Source organism: Grampus griseus, assembly GCF_964374135.1.
Source record: "Grampus griseus genome assembly, chromosome: 9".
Taxonomy (NCBI): domain Eukaryota; kingdom Metazoa; phylum Chordata; class Mammalia; order Artiodactyla; family Delphinidae; genus Grampus; species Grampus griseus.
In genome coordinates, this window is record NC_139003.1 from 11,303,470 (window position 1) to 11,325,563 (window position 22,094).

Here is a 22,094-nt window from a genome sequence, read left to right on the forward strand (position 1 = left end):
CCCTGCGGCCGGGCTTCGAGAGGGAGGGACGCGGCCAGGGTCCCAGGGGAGTGGGCCCTGCGGGACTGAGAAAGTGGTCGGGTTTTTGGTCTGAGACCAGTTGGGCCTAAGGAGGCAGATGTCTTTCAAAGAGGATTCCCTGCGGTTTCTCCATGTCTGTTTCTGGCTCTGCTTTTTTTTCCACCACTCTGGCTTTTATTTCTTTAGTTCTGTTATTTCTTCTCCTCCGGGAAGGTAACCATCAAAAGTCTAATGCATTCTTGCCCTTGCTAAACATTTTTCATAATAAAATCTGTCAAAGCTACAGATAAGTACAGAAAATAATATAACAGATTTATCAGGTGTTGACATTTTATCACCTTTCCTTCAGCTCCCTCTTTCTCTCTCAGCGTCACTCCCCCTCTCTCCCTCTGTGTGTGTCTCTCCTCCTTTTTAAGAAACAAAATCTGACATTTGAAACCTTTTCCCCACCAAGTCTCATGCCACCATCCTGAGAGGTAAGTTAGGTTGTATCCCTCCCATGTATATTTTTGTCCTATTATTTTTATGTATGCAGTATATGCATTTTTGTTTTGAAGTTTAAATTTTTCATGAAACAATGTTTCAGGTTTTACTTTGGTGCTACTAGTCTTGGCATTTCAGACCCAAAAGGGTCTTAGCAAGCAAGTCACCAGCCCTCTTTGTTTAGAAGAGGACCCTGACCCCTGGAGAAGATAAAAGACAGCCTCACCGTCACTCCTTCACCGAGCAGGATCCTGAATTCAGGTCCTCTTGATTTCTGTTCCTGGCATTTCCTCTATGTAAACCCTGCCAGTGAGCTCACCTGCCCACATGCTCCTATTGAATTATTGTTCATATGATTCAATTTGGGGAAAGAGGATTGAAGGGAGATGGAGAAAGGAAATATGTCTTGGATTTGGACCAAAAGCCTAGTCAAGATGAAAAAGTATGCATTTTCTTGAAACATATTTATTAAATCTTAGGATGACCGGAATATTTATTTTATTTAACAAGCAGTCATTACAGTCTTACTGTACATGCCAGACACTGATCTAAGAACTTTGTATTCACTCACCAGGCTTAAGCCGAGGAACAGAGGAATTAAGTAACTTGTGCAAAGTCACTCAGCCCCTAAAGTATAGCACTAAGATCTGAATCCAGGTTATCTGGTGACAGTCTGAGTTCCTAACCATTATCCTACATTATACTACCGTAGCACCTGAGCTAGGTGTAGTCACCACACAAAGTAGGAACTTGGAATTCAGAGAAGGGAGGAGCAACTGTCAACTGGTCATCAGAAAGGACTTTAGGAAAGAAAGAGGATTTGAAAAGTACACAGAAGAATCAATTTTAGCCACCTATTGTTTGCTTGAGATATAATATATTCTTATTTTTAATTTACCAAACAACACAGTAACAGTGCAAATAATGCAGCGCTATATAAAAGTTGCCCTGCACTATTCCTCAAATTAAACAAATATTAGCAGGTAGAGATGTAGCTATCCTTTCACCCACCATAATACAAATATATGGAGGGATGCTTCTTATTATAAAAATGAAAGCATATTCCACAATTTCTGCAATTTTTATTTTCCCCTAGGCAATATGTCAAGTACATTCCTCCAACGAAATGGAGATCTAACCTCTTCATGAGAATTGAATAATACTCTGTAGACTGTGTCTATGGTTTGTTCAGCCATTTCCTTTACTAATGACTAGTCAGAGAAGTTTTGTCTTTAATTAGACGGCCGTCCCCACTGCCAGAATGGGGGCCACCGGAATGCCGAGCCGACAGGGCCGGCGACACAAAGAAGTGCTGTCCCCTGCCAAGCGCCGCCCCTCGGGGTCGCGGTCCCGCCCAGGAGGAAGCGGGGAGGAGGAGACTAGTCCGGAACCCCACCCCCGCTTCGTCTCCGCCCAGCTCGCTCGCCCAGCGCCGCTTGCTAGGACGCCCCTTCCCCGCAAAACCCTGCGTCTCCCTCTGCCCCCAGCCCTCCTTCTCCCACCTGCCGCCTTGGAAGTTGCAGGGCGACCTGGTGAGTGGCCCTCTCCGAATGCCCCGCAGGCTGGATCAGGGGCGGGTGGCCGTGGACTGAGCTCGGGTAGGGAGAGGGCGGTGCCGGAGGCCGAGGGGGCGCGAGGGGGGCGCGGGCGGACCTGTGGGCCCCGGCGAGCGGCAGGGTTGCCGGTTCCCAGATAGGGGCACAATCCCTCGCTGTTGTGTCCGCCTTCCTGTGACAGATTGTTCTGTGTTCTCCGGCTCTGCATCCCTCCTGCCGCATTGCTCCTCCTCTTGGGGTTCTAACATCTGATGTTTAATTGCTTTGTGTTGTCGAGTTGCGCACAAACATGGCCTAGAGAAACAGCATCTAATTCGCAGCTTTATCGGGTGAGACTACCGTAGCCCAGGGAGGTGGCAGGGCTTGCTCAGGGTCACACGGGGAGCTGGTGGTAGAGCATCACTTCTGTCCTACTGCCCTTTGATCTTTGCAAACACTCTCTGGGACTGAGATCCCTCGCCCACTTGCATTGCCCCCACCGAGACTAGGGAATGTGTGTGTGTGTCTAAGAGGAGCCGATGGTCTGTGTACCTCCAACCAACCCAGACCTCCGTGCCAGCGGGCCTGGAGATTTCCCTGCCAACGCACGCGAGCTTTTCCGCTGTCTTCCCTCCTCTCACCCCTCCTTCTGCTGCTTCCCCCCACCTCAGCCCCCTCTCCACTCCTCTGACGTCACCGACATGCTCTTTGCAGACTGGCTCTGGGCCTGGGGAGGAAAGTCTGGCCTGGTGAAGGCCTGGAGAGGAAAGGAGGGAGGAGGATCCCACACCAGAACTTAGTCCTGACAGCCCCTCGGAGTCAAGGCCGGCCCTCTCCCATATTGTCCATTTGATAGGACACCCTCTGAAGCCAGATGATCAACAGCTAGGAAGAGGCAACACCTGGATTTTTTTTTTTTAACTCAGGTCTCACTTATGCGCTCATACTCCTACATTATGCTATTTTCCTGGGATTTACCTAGTGAGAAAAGTGAGCAAATATGAGTGAGAGAAAGACAGAGAACCCAGGGGGAACTTAGGAATTAAGAAGGGAGCGCATTAAGATTAAACTAGAGGAATAGAAAAAGCAGAGTTCTGCATCCTGCCTGTTTTTATGGGGATGGGGGGGGGGGACTGATTCTGGAGGGCCACAAGAGGGCCTTCAAAGATGTTAGTAATGGCCTGTTGTTTAATCTGGGTGATTGGTGTATGGAAGTTTGTTTAATTTTTAAATCGTTTTATTATTTTACCATCCAAATTCTTCCACGTGCATTACATATTCTTTTAAATGTATGAATTAAACCATTTTAAGTGAAAAATAAGATTGGGCTGGTATGAACCCACCCCAATTCTGGCTACTATTAACAGAAGATGGTGGACACTGGAAAAGATACTGGACATATAAGGAAAAATAAACAAAGCGTTCATGGAAAAAAAGGCATGAAGACGAGAAGACCTATAGGATTGGGTGTCTGTGATATGGGTCATTTTGCAAGGCCCGAGTGGCTATATGCTGAAGAATTGATCCCAGGTTTGCCCTTACGTCCACATCCATGATTCAGTCGTCCACCTGTGGAGCACCTCTTCATTCTTGTGGGGAATCCAGATATATAAATCACGTCCCCTGCAGATACTTACTCTACCTTGGGGATTTCAGATCAAGCTACAGTGCAGGATGTGGTGCCATATCCAAGGCAGGCCCACTACCTTCTTGCCTTCTAGGTACGTCTCTTAAAGGGAGACCCCGTTTAGGTGCCATGGGGCCTCTTTGTGGAAGGGGTAAGGGATCTGTAAAGCTCTCTCCTTGAGTTACAGGTCGTGCCTGAGGTGCCTTCTACTCCCGAAGTGCCTTGGGTTCCATTAGTTAGCGGGCCTGGGGAGAGAAAGCAGGATCCACAGAAGGAGAACCAAGGATGAAGAACTTAAGGGGAGAAATAAGAGATTACCCCAGGCTATGTCCATCTGCGCTCACCAAGCTAGGAGGGCAAACAGGGATTCAGGCACAAAGAAGCAGCATTTGGTTGAAAAATTGTGTGTGGGAGTCATTGACAGCTGGTTAAAGTGGGGACAGAACCAGCTACAAAGTTCAGGGAACCTCCACAGAGGAGGAATTCACATTTATTGGTGGACAAATGCACAACTTGGGAGATGAAGGAAGACATTTTAGAATGAGTGAGATAGGATCAGTTGATGAATCCAATCATTTATATATTCAATCATTTAATGTGCTTACTTGATTGAATTTATATTACCTGTGCTATTTTTTTTTAACATCTTTATTGGGGTATAATTGCTTTACAATGGGGTGTTAGTTTCTGCTTTATAACAAAGTGAATCAGTTATACATATACATAATTTCCCATATGTCTTCCCTCTTGCATCTCCCTCCCTCCCACCCTCCCTATCCCACCCCTCCAGGCTGTCACAAAGCACCGAGCCAATATCCCTGTGCCATGCGGCTGCTTCCCACTAGCTATCTACCTTACTACGGTTGTTAGTGTGTATATGTCCATGACTCTCTCTCGCCCTGTCACAGCTCACCCTTCCCCTCCCCATATCCTCAAGTCCGTTCTCTAGGAGGTCTGCGTCTTTATTCCTGTCTTACCCCTAGGTTCTTCATGACACCTGTGCTATTTTTAATTGTAATAGAAATACATGCAACAATTCAAAAGATTGTTGTGCAGACTTATATAAAGAGAAAGAATACTGTTCACCTCTTCCTTTCCTATGCAGTCAGTGTTAGCTTGTTGAAATGTGGCCTCCATAGTTTTCTGTTTATATAAAATCCTAGTAACAGGCTTATGTATTTCTGGTACTTAAGAACATGGACTCCAGTGCTAGATTTCCTGGGTTTGAATGAAGGATCCACTTACCACCTATGTGACTTAAGCAAGTAACAAATTCTCTGGCCATCGGGTTTTTTGTTTTGTTTGTTTTTTGGTCTTGCGCATTTTTAAAATTGGGATAGTGATAGTACATACCTCATAGGTCTATTGTCAGGATTAAATAATGTATGTAAAGCGCTTATAATGATGCCTGCAACCTAGTAAGCACTATATTGTCGTCACTACTACTAAAATTGCTAGTACTACTATTGTTAGTAACCTCGTCCATACAAAGGTGGGTTTTTGTCCTACATATTATAGCAATTTGAAATTTTCACTTCAGATATATCTAGGACATTCTTCTAGGTAGAAGAAAAATAGGTTTAACGCTGTTCTTTATGAAAGCCTCGTGGTATTCTATAATACAGATTATCATGCTTTTCTCAAGCATTCTCCTTCTCAAAGCTTGTCTTGCCACACTCAGAGCCTTGCTATCAGACTAAGGAACAAGGAAAACCGGCAGAGAGAAGGGCGCTCAGGTGGTTCCACCCAAACCCCACGCACCTCAGGCCACCCGTCAAGCCCAGGAACCAGGTGGGAGACTCAGCAGGAAAAGCACCCCTCTTCTCCCTTGTCCCCTACTGTTCAAATCTCCAGGCCACCTGTCCATCCCTTTGTCACTTCTCTACAGATACTTCTTCTCCCATGAACTAGCTCGGAGTACAACTAGTGAGGCAGAACTGCGAGTTCCCTGCTCTGGGTGTGTCTGGAGTATCAGCGCTGGGGGCAGCATGGCAGTCGTTCACAGCATGTGTATGGGTGGCCGCCTGGGGGCTGTGCCCCAGGGTCTCAGGTTCGGTGCCATGGCCTATCCGGGGGTTACATGGAAGTTGGGTAGCCGTGACTTTGGGTTAGAGATCCTGTACCCACGGGAGTCAAAAATGGTTCTAGAGAATATTGTTTGCCATCTTATCTATCTCCCTGTCTAGATTTTCACTTATCTACCTCCATTTGCAGTTTTGCTGGGCAGTGACCATCCTTGTGCGTATATCTTTAATACTGCTGTTCTTATTTTGTAAGAAAGGTTATCAGTAGGCCTGCTCATCTTAAGATGGGCACACCTTTGAAACTGAGTTGCCACTGTCAGATTGCTTTCAGATTCTCAGTCCTTCTAACAGATCGTGCTAGTGTTTCCACAGCCTTGGGGCATTGGACATTATTATCTTTACCTTTCTCTCCTCCTCTTCCTCTTTCTTTTTTGCCCCCTTCTTTCTGGACAATCTTAGGGGCAACGTACATTGTATTTAAATTGCCTGATTAGTGATATTGAGCCTATTTGCATAGATTTATTAAGTTTCCTTTTCTGTGAATATTTTCTCTCAGAAAGGTAGGATTTCAGTGGCCTGAAAGATGTGGGAGAGGGAACAGGAATAAAGAGAACGGAAAGAGAATCTAAAATGAAAGCAGGGCATGTCCAGGAAGGCCAAGTATCCTGGAAGCTGCAAGAGATATGCTGGAAAGTAAGAAGCAGGCAGCCCTGGGGGCCTTAAACCCCAAGAGGAAGCTCAGATCTTCCCCGGGGGGCGAAGGCGAAGCTCGGGGGGTTCTCTTCTGGGAAATAACACAGTCAGTGGCTGTAGAAGAACAAAGGCGAGAACAGATGCTGGTGACTTAGAAGCCGGGTCCATTTAGTCCAGGAATGAATCGCTGAGGACCCAAACTAGGTTAATGGCAGTGCGACTGGAAACCGTGAAGGACGAACGACACTGTGACCAGCTGGACATGGATCAGAAGAGACAAGGGACACAACTGTGACTCCTTGCCGTTTGCTGTCCTGGCTGTTTGTGGACCCCAGGAGGAGCCAGGGACGTGACAGATTCTTACTAACCAACTGTTTGCTGATTGTATCTTCTCAGTAGTTCTCTGGGGTGGAGGTTACCCTCTTTAACAACTAGGGACCTCGAGCTTATGTTTTTACCCAAGAGGAGCTAACTTGGAGGGAAAAGAATAAATTTAAGACTTTTCAGTTTCAGAGACAGTTACAAATGGCAGAGTGTGCTTTTAATAGGGGTCTTGAGTTTATGGCTTATGTCAGGACCAGGGCCTTTGCATCTGTGGCCTGGGGAAGGCACAGGGAAGGCCTCTGCCAAGGGCCCGTAGAAATCCTTGAGAACTAAACAATCATCAGTATTAGTACTGGCTCCACAATATGAAACCTGTAAAATCGAGAGTCGACAAATGCTTAATCCAGTGTTGGTAAAATCTAACATGAAGTTAGATTTGTTTTCACTTTACAATAATTCCCTATTTTGCACATACTTAAATAGCTTATTCGTAACCAAGTAATTTTAAGCAAAGATATATATGTAATAATTGAACACGTATATGTGTCTACATATCTATAGATCCATATATAATACGTAATGGAAAGGCACTTAGCCTATGCTATTCCTTTAATCTTCAGAACAGTCCTATGTGGTAGATAGTATTATCCCTACTTAATGAACGAGGAAGCTAAGTTCAGCCTAACTGCAGAGCCTAAGCTCGTAATTGCTGTGCCGTAGTACCCTGAGTGAGCATATTCTTTCACAGGGAAAAAAGCAGTAAGGGCCAGAGATAAACACCTAAAGAATATCTGCATGTTCAGAAGAGGGAAGAGAAGGATAGGAATGAAGCGGTTTGAGAGGTTACACATGATGAGGTTGGCTCAGGCCGTAAGGTTGGAGGTGGTAATAGCCTCAAGGACCAGGAGAGCAGCACTGTCCAGACCCACCGAGTGGTCAGTGAGGCCTGGATGTCCTGACTATTCAACACGTCTGTCCTTGAGGGAAGTGCTTCAGTGAAGTGCATATGGAGGAGTTCAGGCTGCAGAGAGACCTTGAGCAGGGAGCTTGTGGTGAAGAAGCAGAGGGGTTTTGTGAGTACGCATCCACAGACATACACACCTTTCTCTGCTATGTCCAGGTGCAAGTAAGAATCCGCCGTAAGTTCATAAATTGTTACCTCTGCTTCTGATTGTCTGGGACCTGGACTCAAGCCAGAGGACTTCTGCTTTCCTCTTACCCAGCCTATGACTGTGACCAGAGAACCCTCTATGAGGACCCAGACTTTTCAGACTGAAATTCTGGCCCCAAACTGAGATTAATACGATCAGTGTGGAAGCCAAATGGGGAGGAGTGGGGGTGGGGAGATAGCATGCTACACCACTGCGTTGGTTTCCACTGGTTACCGCAGCAAAGTACCACAAACTGGGTAGCTTACAACAACAGAAATGTATTCTCTAACACAACGGTCCCCAGCCTTTTTGGCACCAGGGACCAGTTTCGTGGAAGACAATTTTTCCACGGACGGGCGGCGGCGGGGGGGGGGGGGGGGCGGGGGGGGCGGGGATGGTTCAGGCGGTAATGCAAGAGATGGGGAGCGATGGGGAGCGGCAGATGCAGCTTCACCCGCCGCTCACCTCTGCTGTGTGGCTCAGTTCCTTACAGGCTGCAGACCAGTAGCGATCCGCGGCCCAGGGGTTGGGGACCCCTGCTCTAACAGTTCTGGAGGCTTAGAAGTTTGAAATCCAAGTGTTGACAGGTTTGGTTCTTTCTGGAAGTTCTGAAGGAGAGTCTGTTCCATGCCTCTCTCCTACCTTCTGGTGTGTACCAGCAATCTTTGGCATTCCTTGGCTCATAGAGACATCACCCCAGTCTCTGCCCACATGTTCTCGTAGCCTGTGTGTCTCTCCCCTGTGTACCTGTGTCTGTGTCCAAATATCCTCTTCTTACAAGGACACTAGTCATTAGATTAGAGCCCACTCAAATCCAGTATGACCACACCTTAACTTGATTACATCTGCAAAGACCTATTTCCAAATAAGATCACACTCACAGGCGCCGGGAATTAGTACTTAAATATATGTCTTTGGAGACTCAATTCTGCCCGAATTCTTCACTTCTGTTTGCTTCCTTATGTGATGCAAAATGTCGAGCTTGTTTAGTCTGACCATGAGAATGTTAGCTGACAGCGCACAACAGGGTCTCCTGGATTGGAGACACTGAGGGCCCTGAAGAGTGCTCGAGTCAGTTCACAGTGTCGGTCTCATCTGCTTAATGGGAAGAATTGCCCCAGCTACTGGAGGAGTGAACTCTTGGCTTGTTTGTTTATCCATTCTTCACCAGGCTGAGTCTTTGCTTTCCTCTCTGCAGAAGCCGATCCAGCCATGGCGACTCCGTCTGCTGCCTTTGAGGCCCTTATGAATGGAGTGACAAGCTGGGATGTCCCCGAAGATGCCATCCCATGTGAACTGCTTCTAATTGGAGAGGCCTCCTTCCCGGTGATGGTGAATGACATGGGCCAGGTCCTCATTGCTGCCTCTTCCTATGGCCGAGGCCGCCTGGTGGTGGTGTCCCACGAGGACTACTTGGTGGAGGCCCAGCTCACTCCTTTCCTCCTCAATGCAGTGGGTTGGCTTTGCTCTTCCCCTGGGGCTTCTGTTGGTGTACACCCATCCCTGGCACCTCTGGCCAAAATCCTTGAGGGCTCTGGCGTAGAGGCAAAGGTTGAACCAGAAGTGAAAGACTCCCTGGGGGTTTACTGTATTGATGCCTACAATGAAACCATGACTGAAAAGTTGGTCAAGTTCATGAAACGTGGAGGGGGCTTGCTAATCGGAGGCCAAGCCTGGGACTGGGCCAACCAGGGCGACGATGAAAGGGTTCTGTTCACGTTCCCTGGGAACCTTGTGACCAGCGTGGCCGGCGTGTACTTCACCGACAATAAAGGGGACACGAGTTTCTTTAAAGTCTCTAAGAAGATGCCCAAGATCCCAGTCTTAGTTAGGTGAGTGCATCACCCCAGTGGGGAGCTGGTCCCAGGTTAAAAAGCAGAAGGTGGTTCTTGTCTTCAGGCTACTCCCAGGCTAACAGAAGAGAATTTGGCACTCAACGTGGACTCGCCATAAATCAACCAGAGTATTAAAATACCCTGAGGGGCAGGAGGGGCAGGATCCCTGTTGCCTCCTCAGACCAGATCACTTAGCTCTTTGAGGGGAGAAACATCTTAGTGACCATTATGTCCCCCGGCATCTTGTTTAGTAAAATATATTGCTGAATCCCAGGGCTCACATGACTAATCCAGGAAGGTGACAGGTGAAGGTTGCCTGCACTGAGTGTAAGGCAAAGGAAGACGGGCACGAGGGGTCCAGTAAGACAAAGTCTAGAGAGCTGTGCGAAAGGTTTTGCAATGTCCAGCCAGATAGGGTTAGGATGGAAGTAAAAACTAGAGGATTCAGAAGTTGAGATACCAGAAAGATGGCATAAGTTCTATGTGCTAGGTCTTAAATCTAGGAGTCAGAGATGATTTTTATCTCTGGAAGCAAAAGACCTGCTGATGGAGGATGAAGGAGGCAGCTGATGGGTTCCAAGACAGGCTACACAGAAAGTTCTTTGAGGGCCTTGCCCAGCCTGTTCCCTTCACATTGTGCTCCAGCACCTCATATGGTGCTGAACATGGAGCAGGTTAGTAGGTGCTCAGTAAACATGTGTTGGATGGATGAAGAGAGAGATGAGAAGCTGGAGTAGTCCCAGAAGTAGAAAAATCACACGAGGCCACACCTTATATTGTGCATGAAAACTCTCAGCATCCTTGGAGCAAAGAGCATTGGTATTTCTGTCCGGTGGGAGCAGAACGAGGTAGACTGAGTGAGGACGGTACACCAGGGTAGTACAGAGACTTAGGGAATGAGCTGTGGCCTCTCCTTGGCATGGAACTCCTGGAACACCCCACACAGCTCCATTCTCATATGTGCAATGAGGAAAGAGCTGTTCAGGGCACAGGGATTGATCAGACTGCTCAAACTTCAGCTTACTAGTGGTCTTCATTCTAAGGACCAGGAAGGTAAAACTTGGGCGTAATTCTATTTCTTAACAACGTAATCCCCTTTAGTTGCCTTAAAAGATGTTTTTCGCTATCAAAATCATACCTCTTTTTTCTTTGGCTATGCCTGTATCATCTCTCATCATCACTGAATCTGAATTTTTTGCCTTTTGGTTAAATCGTGTGTGTGTGTGTATGTGCATGCGTGCACGTGGGAAATCAACTTGAAGGCTAACGCAGGAGGAAAAATCAGACTTAATAAGGGACGTGCATAGAACCTCCTGTGGAGATTATGGGTTATTAGCGTCGGTTATTCACTAGGTAAGACGTCACTGCAACGTTTGACTCCGTGCTTGTGCAGGTAGGTATATCATAGAATTACTTACATGTTATGAGGGTCATTTTTTGACTTGTGGATGGATTCAAGATGGCAGCAATGATTTCCTAAGTTAATTGGCTGAGAAGAAATGAAGAGAAGGAAAAGGTACAAGAGAATATATGTCTGTGTGTGTGTGTCACATATATACATTTCTTAACTTATCTACATTAAGAAATACCTATGGGGCTTCCCTGGTGGCGCAGTGGTTGGGAGTCCGCCTGCCGATGCAGGGGACGTGGGTTCGTGCCCCGGTCCGGGAAGATCCCACATGCCGCGGAGGCGGCTGGGCCCGTGAGCCATGGCCGCTAAGCCTGCGCGTTCAGAGCCTGTGCGCCGCAAAAAAAAAAAAAAAAAAAAAAAAAGGAAATACCTATGCATAGGTTGAGATGAGTAGGGAAAAACAGAAAAGAAAAACCTCTCCTCCTCACCCCAGTTTCCTTAATATTAGCTCTCAAGCACCCAGTATGTGTGTTCCATCCCTCCCTCCTTCCCTCTCCCTTGCTCATCCCTTATTTCCTTCCTTCTACAAAGTAATATATTCACAGAGTTCAAAAAATCAAAACAATGCTGAAAGGTCAGCATCAACCTATCTTTCTCCCACCTCCTGTTGTGGTCGTTACCAAACTATATATTTATCCAAATTCATTAATTATAAACCTAAATTGTGTGAATTTTACTTTATGTAAATTAAATCTCAACCTTTGAAAATATATTTGTTAAAATAGGACTTTAAAAAATAATCTGAGATATAATCAGATTCATGTATAAGGATTGCAATTCAGCATTATTTGTTATTGGGAAGAGTAGAAATTATAGAACACTATACAATGGATTATTAACTAACCATTAAACATATTATGTTTCCAAGAATATTTAAGGACAAGGGAAAGCTCTTTGGGGATACTATTAAGTGAAATAAAATAGGATACTAATGGTGGTTCAATATGTTCCCAGTTTTGTTAAAAAAAAATATAGCTATATGTAGAAAATATTACATAAGAAGAAAGCCCCGAATGTGAGTAATAGGTAGATCTCTTGACTGTGGGATACTGAGAGATGATTTTCAGGTATAAACTTTAATTTTCAAACTTCCTATCAAATTTTTTAAGAAGGCATATATTTCATTACCTTGCTTCACATGCAATTCAGAAATCACATTTAAAATCTTCCACATCTTTATGACACACAAATGCTTTTTTATTTAATAAGCAGAAAATATTTTTAAAATTCTAACTCGTTAATAGATCACTTTTTTTCCACTTTCCTTTCTAATATTTCTGAAACATGCACACACACATGCATGTGCAGTGTTGCCAATACAGTTGACCCTTGAACAACTTGAGGGTTTGGGTCATCCCTCTACACAGTTGAAAATCTACGTATAACTTACAGTCAGCCCCCTGTATCTTCGGTTCCATATCCTTAGATTCAACCAACTGCGAAACGTGCAGTACTGTGGTATTTAGTATTGAAAAAAAAAAAACCTGTGTAGAAGTGGACCTGCACAGTTCAAACCTATGTTGTTCAAGGGTCAACTGTACTTTTGAATTATGATTTTTCTTCATTGGATACTCTTTTAGATTACCTTTTCAACATTGCTGGATCTCTTTTTTTATTTTCATTTTAAAATTATTAAATCATAAACCCACAATACAACTCTCTTTTCACCTTTGCACATTATTTTCCCCACTCATTCATAATTTTGCTCCCTTGTCATCTTAGTATACATGCTATTTTGAATTCTGCTCATAAACTTTTTCATTCTATGTAATCTTTAAAATTATACTTGATTCATTTTATGCAAATGCCAGTGTATATACCTCATTTATTTAATCATTTGCCTACTGTTGAAGATTTGGATCTTTCTTTAGTGTTCTTGTAATTATGTAATACTGTATAACATATCATCAACACATTTTCAGCAATACTAGACACCAACATGCTTCTATTAGAATTCAAGAAGGAAGATTATTTCCATCACAGGCTGTCAGGTTCACATTGAAAGTCCCTGTGGGTTTAGTTACTCTGCCCAAATACCTTATTTATTTTTAAACCCATATTTGAACATGCGAGAGTGAATTAAGATAGCTTTAACCTTGCTACTTGTGCATTTCTTACTAAATTAAATTCTAAAGAAGATATTAGGATGAACCTTCCAAGAATAAACTGTCCACAGGTCTTATCAAGATGAATCAAATTTTTATCAGAAGAAGTTACTAATTTTATGATGGAAAAATAAAACCCTAAATAATAAAACCAGATGATCTACTTAGCCTGGTGAGAATACCTGCAGATATCAGGACACAAGTCTCATAGGCACTGCCCTCACTTCCTGCCTGGAAAGCACCATGATCTGCACTTAGAGCACTGGCACCATGTTGTCTCTGTGGCCACACTGCCTGTACTCTGTTCCCTGAACAATTTCTAATCTTCCGTCCGCTTATCCTCGGAGGTCTCCACTGTATCTCCAGATCTGAGGGCAATGGCTATTGTACTTTAAATGCAGAACCAGTCCCACCTTCTTTCTATTAAGTATTTCATTTGAACAAACACTGGATCCATTGTCATAAACACAGCCTCATTTCAAGACTCAGGATTCTAGTAAGAGATTTCATATCTACTGGGAAAAGCACAGATTTTAGTGGAGGCCAAATTTAATAAGTTCCCAAGCTCTGTCTGGTGCTTGCTCTAAAACCTTGAGCCACAAGTAAGCCTCATCTCTAAAGCAGGATTAACAATGACTACCTTTAAGGGTGGTTGTGAGGATTAAATGAATTAAGAAACATGTTCAAAGTACCTAAAACACGTTAATTATTTTGACATCAGCCTTCAGGCTGTGGTAATGTAAGCGTATGAGGTCATGAATATCATTTCCAAACATTGAAAATTACTTGGCAGCCATCATTATGCTGCTTTGCCCCAAGTCATGTATGTTTCTCCAGTTGTATAAGCTATTGATTTTTTTTTTTTTTTTTTTTTGGCTGTATGCGGGCCTCTCCCTGTTGTGGCCTCTCCCGTTGCGGAGCACAGGCTCCCGACGCGCAGGCTCAGCAGCCATGGCTCACAGGCCCAGCCGCTCCACGGCATGTGGGATCTTCCCGGACCGGGGCACGAACCCGTGTCCCCTGCATCGGCAGGCGGACTCTCAACCACTGCGCCACCAGGGAAGCCCAGCTATTGATATTTTAACTGGTATTTTTCCTACTTCATCCACCAAACTGAGGCAGCAGCATCATGATGGATTGCCATGTTTTACCCTCTTTCTACATTTAACAAAACAGGGACTAGACACTGAATTGGCTTTACCGATAAAGGGACTTGATGCTGATTAAACATATCATTAGATAACCGATCTGAGGGAGGTTTGGGGAGAATCAACCACAATAGTTTAATCTGTTTTATGGCTAAGAAGGCCCTTGTCTCATTTCAACACAAATCTCAGGCTTCTGTTAGAGTTCTAGTTCTATGTGTGTTCATTCATCCATTCATTTAGCCAGCAATTTATTCGGTAAATGCTATGTCTCAGGCTTTATTTCTTATTTCAAAAAAATGATTTCCAAAGATCTGAGAATTAGAAGAGCAGAAACGTCTCCAATAACCAGGCCTGGAGGAAGTCACAAATACCAAGTAACTGTTGTAGGAAGAGGGCTTGTGATATCAAGGTTCGGTAGAACCTGGAAACCTGGGCTTGCTGCCAGCAACTGCACGCCGTGACCTTAGCGTGTGCTTTCAACTCTCTTTCTCCCTCTAAATGGGAAGTGCTGGAGTAGAAGGTCCTTGCCCTTATTTCAGCCATTACTCCATTGAGACTGGTTTTCAGTCTTCAGTAATCCCTGTATATTCACGGTCATCAGAGATGCAGAGAAAAGCATGTCGAACAGTGGTCATGCTCTGAAATGTCCACGTGCTCCAAACTCCTTGGCTTGAAAACACCCCTGTGAAACCTGAATTGGCAAACGTTATCTAAATTGATGCCGTATGCCGTATGTATATATATACACACACATATATAAATGTATATAGACATCTCTACTTCAATTTGAAAGATGGCCAAGGGATATTATATAGAAAAGTCTTTGAATTTCAGATTATGAAGATTTCAGGATTTTGAAAATTGACTACTTCAAATAAGCCGAAATGCAACAAGAGAACTGCCAAATTCCTGAAGATAATCAGCGTGTATGTGACTCCCCAAGTTTGGAAAACAAAAATACCTGAACAGATGTTAATAAGCTTATTTGTAACAAGGATCCACAAGTCTTTGGAGGTCATTGCTAGGATAGATAGAATGCTAACTGCAGGTGTTGGTCAGGGTCATGGCCCTGCGAGATGGGGTGAGCATACCTACCTAACTCTGAGCGTCTTACTACAGTCCTAGCCATGTATAGTAGAATTGTATTAACTGGTTCTCACAAAATAAATTAGAAGTTTTTAGAGAGTGAATTCAAGTGGGAAGATATGCCACTTTAGAAGAGAAATTGCTAAGTCACGATTCAGTTTTCTTTTCCTTTTTATGCACATTTTCCTTTTTTCAATTTCAAAAGAATATGCTTACAGGAAAAAAGAGAAATAGTCCCAAAGTATACAAAGTAAAAAGTGAAAGATCTTCGTCCTCCACCTCTGCCTCTTACTAATTCTTCCCAGAGGTAATCACTGCTTACAGTTTGGACTGTATCTTTTTTGATGCTAACGCTACATGAACTCTTTCAGAAAATAAGAGGAGAGGAAAGTTTTTGTAACTTATTAAAACATTATTTCTCTGATGCTAAAACCAGAAAAAGACATTGCAAGACAAGAAAACTACAGAACAATGTCCCTCATGAACATAGATACAAAAATTCTTAATAAAATATTGTAAGTAGACTGCAATATATAAAAAGGATACTACATCATGACCAAGTAAGGCTTATTCTAGGAATGCTTGGCTGGTTTAACATTCAAATATCAAATTAATTATTCTGTTAATACAGAATAAATGAGAAAAACCATATATATTCAATAGATGTACACAGACCAAAAAAAACCTTTGACAAAATTCAGTGTCAAATCATGACAAAATTTCAGCTAACTAGAAATAAAAGGGAACTTCTTCAGTGTGATGAGTCCTCTTTGAAAAACCTATAGCTAAGAACATACTTAATGGTGAAATACCCTGAGATTGAGAACAAGGCAAGGAAGGATAGCTGTTTTCACAAATGACGATTAATCCCTGTTCTTTTGTTTTCTTGATCTTCTCTTTCACACATGTGCAGTTACAGACTCTTCTGTTCTCTTGGGTTTCTGATCAATCTGATTTCATTTGATTTATATTTCCTATAAATTCCTCCTGTCCCAGCTTGCTGATTGCACCCTTCTTGAAATATAGTGAATGTAGTGCTATCATGATTTTATTGTCTTTTTTTAATAACTTTTGTTTCATTTCAGAACAGAGAGGGAAAAGAAAAGTAAAAATCCAATTCAAGTTTTTTATGGAACATTTATCTCCCCCTGCATATAAGCCATGGCTCTCAGAAATAACAGACAGGTCTCTGACGATGCTTCCGACTCAGCAGGGAGCATCTAGGGTCCTGCTAGTGACACAGTGTCTGGGTCTTAACTTTGCACATTCAGTATTGCTCATCTTGTCGTAACAGGCTAATGTACAAACCTTGATACCAACGTAAATCACCTCTTCACTGACTACACTTGTAAAACAATTAATTGCATGAAATTTATGAACAGAACTCGTGATAAGAACTAAAACACAAAGCACCAAGCTAATCTCCCCGTGCTATGCTGCTGCTTCCCACCAGCCAACTATTTTACATACTATTTTACATTTTTTATGTCGATGCTACTCTCACTTCACCCCAGCTTCCCCGTCCCACTCCAAGCCCTCAAGTCCATTCTCTACATCTGTGTCACTATTCCTGTCCTGCCCCTAGGTTTTTCATAACCTTTTTTTTTTTTTTAGATTCCATATATATGCGTTAGCATACGGTATTTGTTTTTCTCTTTCTGACTTACTTCAGTCTGTATGACAGACTCTAGGTCCATCCACCTCACTACAAGTAACTCAGTTTCGTTTCTTTTTATGGCTGAGTAATATTACATTGTATATATGTGCCACACCTTCAATAAAGATCTATTAAAAAAAAAGAACTAAAACATTTTCTATTTAATTTTGTATGCATAAAGTACTTAAATTTAAAAATGAATGTTTTTTGCTTTAGAATCAGCAAATTAAAGATATACTAGGATGTTGCTAGAGAAATATAAATGTCACAAAAAAATAGAAGATTTTGGTTTTCCTGGCCAGTGACTTCTTTCTTTAGGCAGATGATCCTGGGAAGTACTATTATTATCACAAGGTTGTTTGGTAAATTTGGAATCAGGGCACGAACAGCTAGTTGAATGATTTTAATGGCTAGTGCTTCAAGGAGGTGGAGAGTCATCTTGTAGGGTGATACCTTTATCTTCAGGAAAGGTATGTACCTGCTAAGAGGACTATAGTTTCCCCATCAGTTAATTACAGCTCTGCCAACCACAGAGAGTACAACACAAATACTGTAAATTTTTCAGTGTTTCCTTACAACGTCCTCTGACCATACAGTTGCCAGAGATTTACCTAACGAGAGTGACTTAACCAGCTCTGGGACCTCAAGCTTAGAGATCACTCTACCTCTTACCCCCTCATAATCCCACTACCTGGGGCTTCCCCCATTTTGGGGGTTATAGGTGTCCTGAAAGTCTTATAGGAGTTTGTTACCCTTAGATAGGAACAGGTGGTGATGAGAAAAACCTTATAGCACAGATGTGTATCACCCCTGTTGAGCCGGCAACGAATGTGTGGGATTCTGGGTGTAGGCAGTCAATCCTCTTGGGTTCACGTAACAGGAGGGTCCCACTAGAGTTGAGGCCGGTCAGCTCCCTGCCCCACCTTTTGAGATAATAGTGATTCTTCACTAACGCCACTGACTGACTCAGCTCTCTGTTGACTTTATTTGTAGAAAATTCGATGCATGAAATTATAAACAAGCCTCCTTATAAGGATGAAACCATGATTTTCCATTCAGTTCTTTGTATAGTGTTTCAAAGGCTGAAACAAACACTTAAACCCAGTATATTTAAGATACGGTATTGGGTACACCCAGCAGGACTTCTTTCGAGATTTCCTTTGGAGGGTTTGCACACAAAGAGCAGAATTAATGCCGAGTGCCTCTGTCTTCCCTCCAACAAGTCTCCATACCCAGTGAGGCCGGGTCTGCCCACTTTGTTCTCCCAGTTCCCGTGTAAGAGCTAAAAATGGTATTAGTAAGTCTGACACTTGCTATGTGCTGGGTGCTGTTCTGAGCGCTTTGTAATAGAGAACACGTGTGTCTTTTGCAGTTGTGAAGACGATCTCTCCGAGGACAGAGATGAACTCCTGCACGGGATTTCTGAGCTGGACATCAGCAACTCGGACTGTTTCCCGTCCCAGCTGCTAGTGCACGGGGCTTTAGCCTTTCCCCTGGGGCTAGATTCCTACCATGGCTGTGTCATAGCGGCTGCCCGCTACGGCCGGGGCCGGGTGGTCGTGACTGGCCACAAGGTCCTTTTCACCGTTGGTAAACTGGGCCCCTTTCTGCTCAATGCTGTGCGCTGGCTGGACGCGGGCCGCAGAGGCAAGGTCGTGGTGCAGACAGAACTGAGGACTCTGAGTGGGCTGCTTGCAGTGGGGGGCATAGACAGCAGCATTGAGCCCAATCTGACCAGCGATGCCAGTGTCTATTGCTTTGAGCCCGTGAGTGATGTGGGGGTCAAGGAGCTGCAGGAGTTTGTAGCAGAGGGCGGGGGCCTGTTTGTTGGAGCCCAAGCCTGGTGGTGGGCCTTCAAGAACCCAGGAGTGTCCCCTTTGGCTCGGTTCCCAGGAAACCTCCTCCTCAACCCCTTTGGCATTAGCATCACCAGCCAAAGCCTCAACCCTGGGCCCTTTCGTACTCCTAAGGCAGGGATAAGGACCTATCACTTCCGTTCCACCCTGGCCGAGTTCCAGGTTATAATGGGCAGGAAGAGAGGGAACGTGGAGAAGGGCTGGTTGGCAAAGCTGGGACCGGATGGCGCAGCCTTCCTGCAGATCCCCGCAGAGGAGATCCCTGCCTACATGTCGGTGCATCGGCTCCTGAGGAAGCTGCTGAGTCGCTATCGGCTCCCAGTAGCGACCCGAGAGAACCCTGTCATCAACGACTGCTGCAGGGGTGCTATGCTCTCCCTGGCCACTGGGCTGGCCCACTCTGGAAGCGACCTCTCTCTGTTAGTCCCAGAAATTGAGGATATGTACAGCAGCCCCTACCTGCGCCCCTCGGAATCTCCTATCACTGTTGAGGTCAACTGCAACAATCCAGGTAAGGAATGAGGGGTGGGAGCCTGGCGGGTGGGAACTGGAGGGCAATGGGTCGTGATGACTTCAGCAGCTCAGCTCCAGATCTGATCACCCCCAGGAGGCCATCTCCGTCCTCTGCCGTGCACTCTCAAGGAGATGGGGGTTGAGGTTTTAGGTGATGTTTGGAAGAGTAGAGCCAGGGCGGCACGGAGGCAGGAAGATGTGCAGAGCTCGTGAAGGGACTCTGGAAGCTGGGTGGCGATGGAATCACGGAGGAAGGGTAACGTCTACTCTTCCTTTGCTTTTGGCAGGCACCAGGTATTGCTGGATGAGCACCGGGCTCTACATACCCGGGAGGCAAATTATAGAGGTCTCGCTGCCTGAAGCCGCTGCCTCTGCTGACCTGAAGGTAAGGCATGCCCCATCTCACCACGTAACGTGGAACCCAAATACGGAAGCCAGATGCTCTTGCTTTCATAGTGGGCATCTTACCTGACCTTCCTACAAAACCAGCTGGCACTAAGGGCATGTACTTCTACCCCCTTAGTTGCTTAGGATGGAGCAGCTAAGGTGCAGAACAGCTAACTGATTGATTGAAATGTATGGATTTGATACATTTCAGCGCCCAGGACTCAAACCTAACCAGCTTCTGGCTCAAGTTTTGTGCTTTTAACTTATGTCATAGAGTGGGGAATAAGAAAGGTACCAGATGGCTGGTGCCGTAGCACACAGTCCAATAAATCTTACTCCACGTTCCACCCCGTGTACATTTCACATCAAAGCATGAGGTCCTTCTGACTCCAGCTTCTTCCCTGTGACACCATACACTGTTCCTAGCTTGCCCGGTCCGCGTCAGCTCTGTCACTTTCACATGCACACACGGTATTCACAACGTTAAGCTGCCGTCCTGCTCCATCCCCCTTGTGGGCCATCGTGATGGTTAGCGTCTGTTTTGTGCCTGTATCTGTCCTGGAACTTGTTTAGCATAAACCCGGGAGAGCAGTCCCAGGATGCCTCTGAGGACAGGGGTGACTCCACTGGCGCAGGAATAGGGGCTTGGGAGAACAGGTGGAACTGAATCAATCTTCCACATCAGCCGATCACATTTTCTCCCACTGGGCCTCTCAGGTCAAAAGGCAGGATCCCCTCTGCCCCTTCCCAGAGCCAGAATCACCACGGGGGAATAGGCAGCCCAGGATTCTGGCTGTTACAGAGACAGCAAGGGACTCTGTGTGGGAGTCGCCCACCTCAGAATTAGCATCTGGGCCACACCTGGTGCCCCTGCATCAGCGTCTCAGCGTGACCCTTTGTGGAGCTGTTTGACCCGCCCCGAGAGTGAATTTACACGATCTGGTCCATACGACCTTGAGGGATGATACAATTTCATGGGTTTAGCGCACAGGGCTTATAAATGGTGGGATGCCTGGACTCGCCTAGGCTCATGGCCCCGTGACCCTTCCTGTCCCCATGTCCTGGGCGCTCTCCCCTTTGGCTCGTGCATGCCCCAGGGTCACTAGGTGGGGGATCTCTCTGCTCCAGGTGCAGATTGGCTGCCACACCGATGACCTGACCAGGGCCAGCAAGCTGTTCCGAGGCCCCCTTGTGATTAACCGCTGCTGCCTGGACAAGCCCACGAAGTCGATAACCTGCCTCTGGGGGGGCCTCCTGTACATCATCGTGCCGCAGGGCAGCAAGCTGGGCTCCGTGCCTGTCACGGTTAAGGGGGCTGTGCATGCTCCCTACTACAGGCTAGGTGAGTGGACGCCCTGCAGCGAGCCCGAGGGACAGGGAGAGCTGGGGGTGAGGAGGTCATCTGGGGCTGCCTGGTATGGGAAGAGGGCGATTCGGATTGGTGGAGGGAAGGGAGGGAAGCTTCCTTACAGTCAGCTTTGAGGCTGAGGGGATAAAGACCAAACTGTGTCCCATCCATGGGACCTTTGTAGAAGAAGGATAGAGCAGGTGTGGCTGTTCATGGCGTTGGTATTCTCCTGCTGGGGTTCAAGTGGAACGTGTTAATGTCAGGGATTTGGGGAAACAAGTTTCAAGCGCTGTGGCCTGTCTTCCAGGGGAGACATCCCAGGAGGAATGGAAGAGGCGTATCCAGGAGCATCCAGGTCCCTGGGGAGAGCTGGCTACAGACAACATCATCTTGACGGTGCCAACCGCAAACCTTCGCACTCTGGAGAACCCTGAGCCGCTGCTACGCCTCTGGGACGAGGTGATGCAGGCCGTGGCCCGGCTAGGGGCTGAGCCTTTCCCCCTGCGTCTGCCTCAGAGGATCGTTGCCGACGTGCAGATCTCAGTCGGTAGGTGCCTGGGGCGAACCTCTCTGCATGCTGCCCCCACTTAGGGCCTTCCTTCTTGCAACAGCCATGCAGTGGGCAGCCAGGAGGGTAGAAATGTTCTTATGGCAAGGCATATAAAATGTAATCCTTGCTATTTAAATGGAAAGGGAAAAAATGCGTCAAAAAAAAAAAAAAAAAGACTCGCTGTGTCCCCCAACAAAACACTGGAAACTACCTAAGTGCCCACTTAGGAATGGTTATGGAATGGTTCAGTAATGTATTGTGTATACCTTCAGTGGACATTAAGGAAGACATTTAAAGTGATATTTTGATGGCATAAGGAAATATGATGAGCTTATATGAC

General features: G+C 45.5%; 1 protein-coding gene across 6 annotated transcripts in view; it reads left to right on the forward strand.

Annotated features, from left to right (window-relative positions):
• Positions 1-22,094, forward strand: part of LOC309827474 (TRPM8 channel-associated factor 1) — a gene marked incomplete at both ends in the record, with an annotated part of 87,894 nt that overhangs the window by 16,195 nt on the left and 49,605 nt on the right. For 3 of the 6 annotated variants that reach the window (XM_082662132.1, XM_082662130.1, XM_082662133.1), the window contains 5 exons: positions 9,057-9,690; positions 18,473-19,467; positions 19,757-19,854; positions 20,985-21,198; positions 21,512-21,751. In XM_082662132.1, coding sequence (XP_082518258.1) covers positions 9,071-9,690; positions 18,473-19,467; positions 19,757-19,854; positions 20,985-21,198; positions 21,512-21,751 — 2,167 coding nt within the window. Of the gene's footprint in view, positions 1-1,927; positions 2,037-9,056; positions 9,691-18,472; positions 19,468-19,756; positions 19,855-20,984; positions 21,199-21,511; positions 21,752-22,094 lie in introns of those variants that run through there. The other 3 variants (XM_082662131.1, XM_082662135.1, XM_082662134.1) reach the window with 2 other exon arrangements.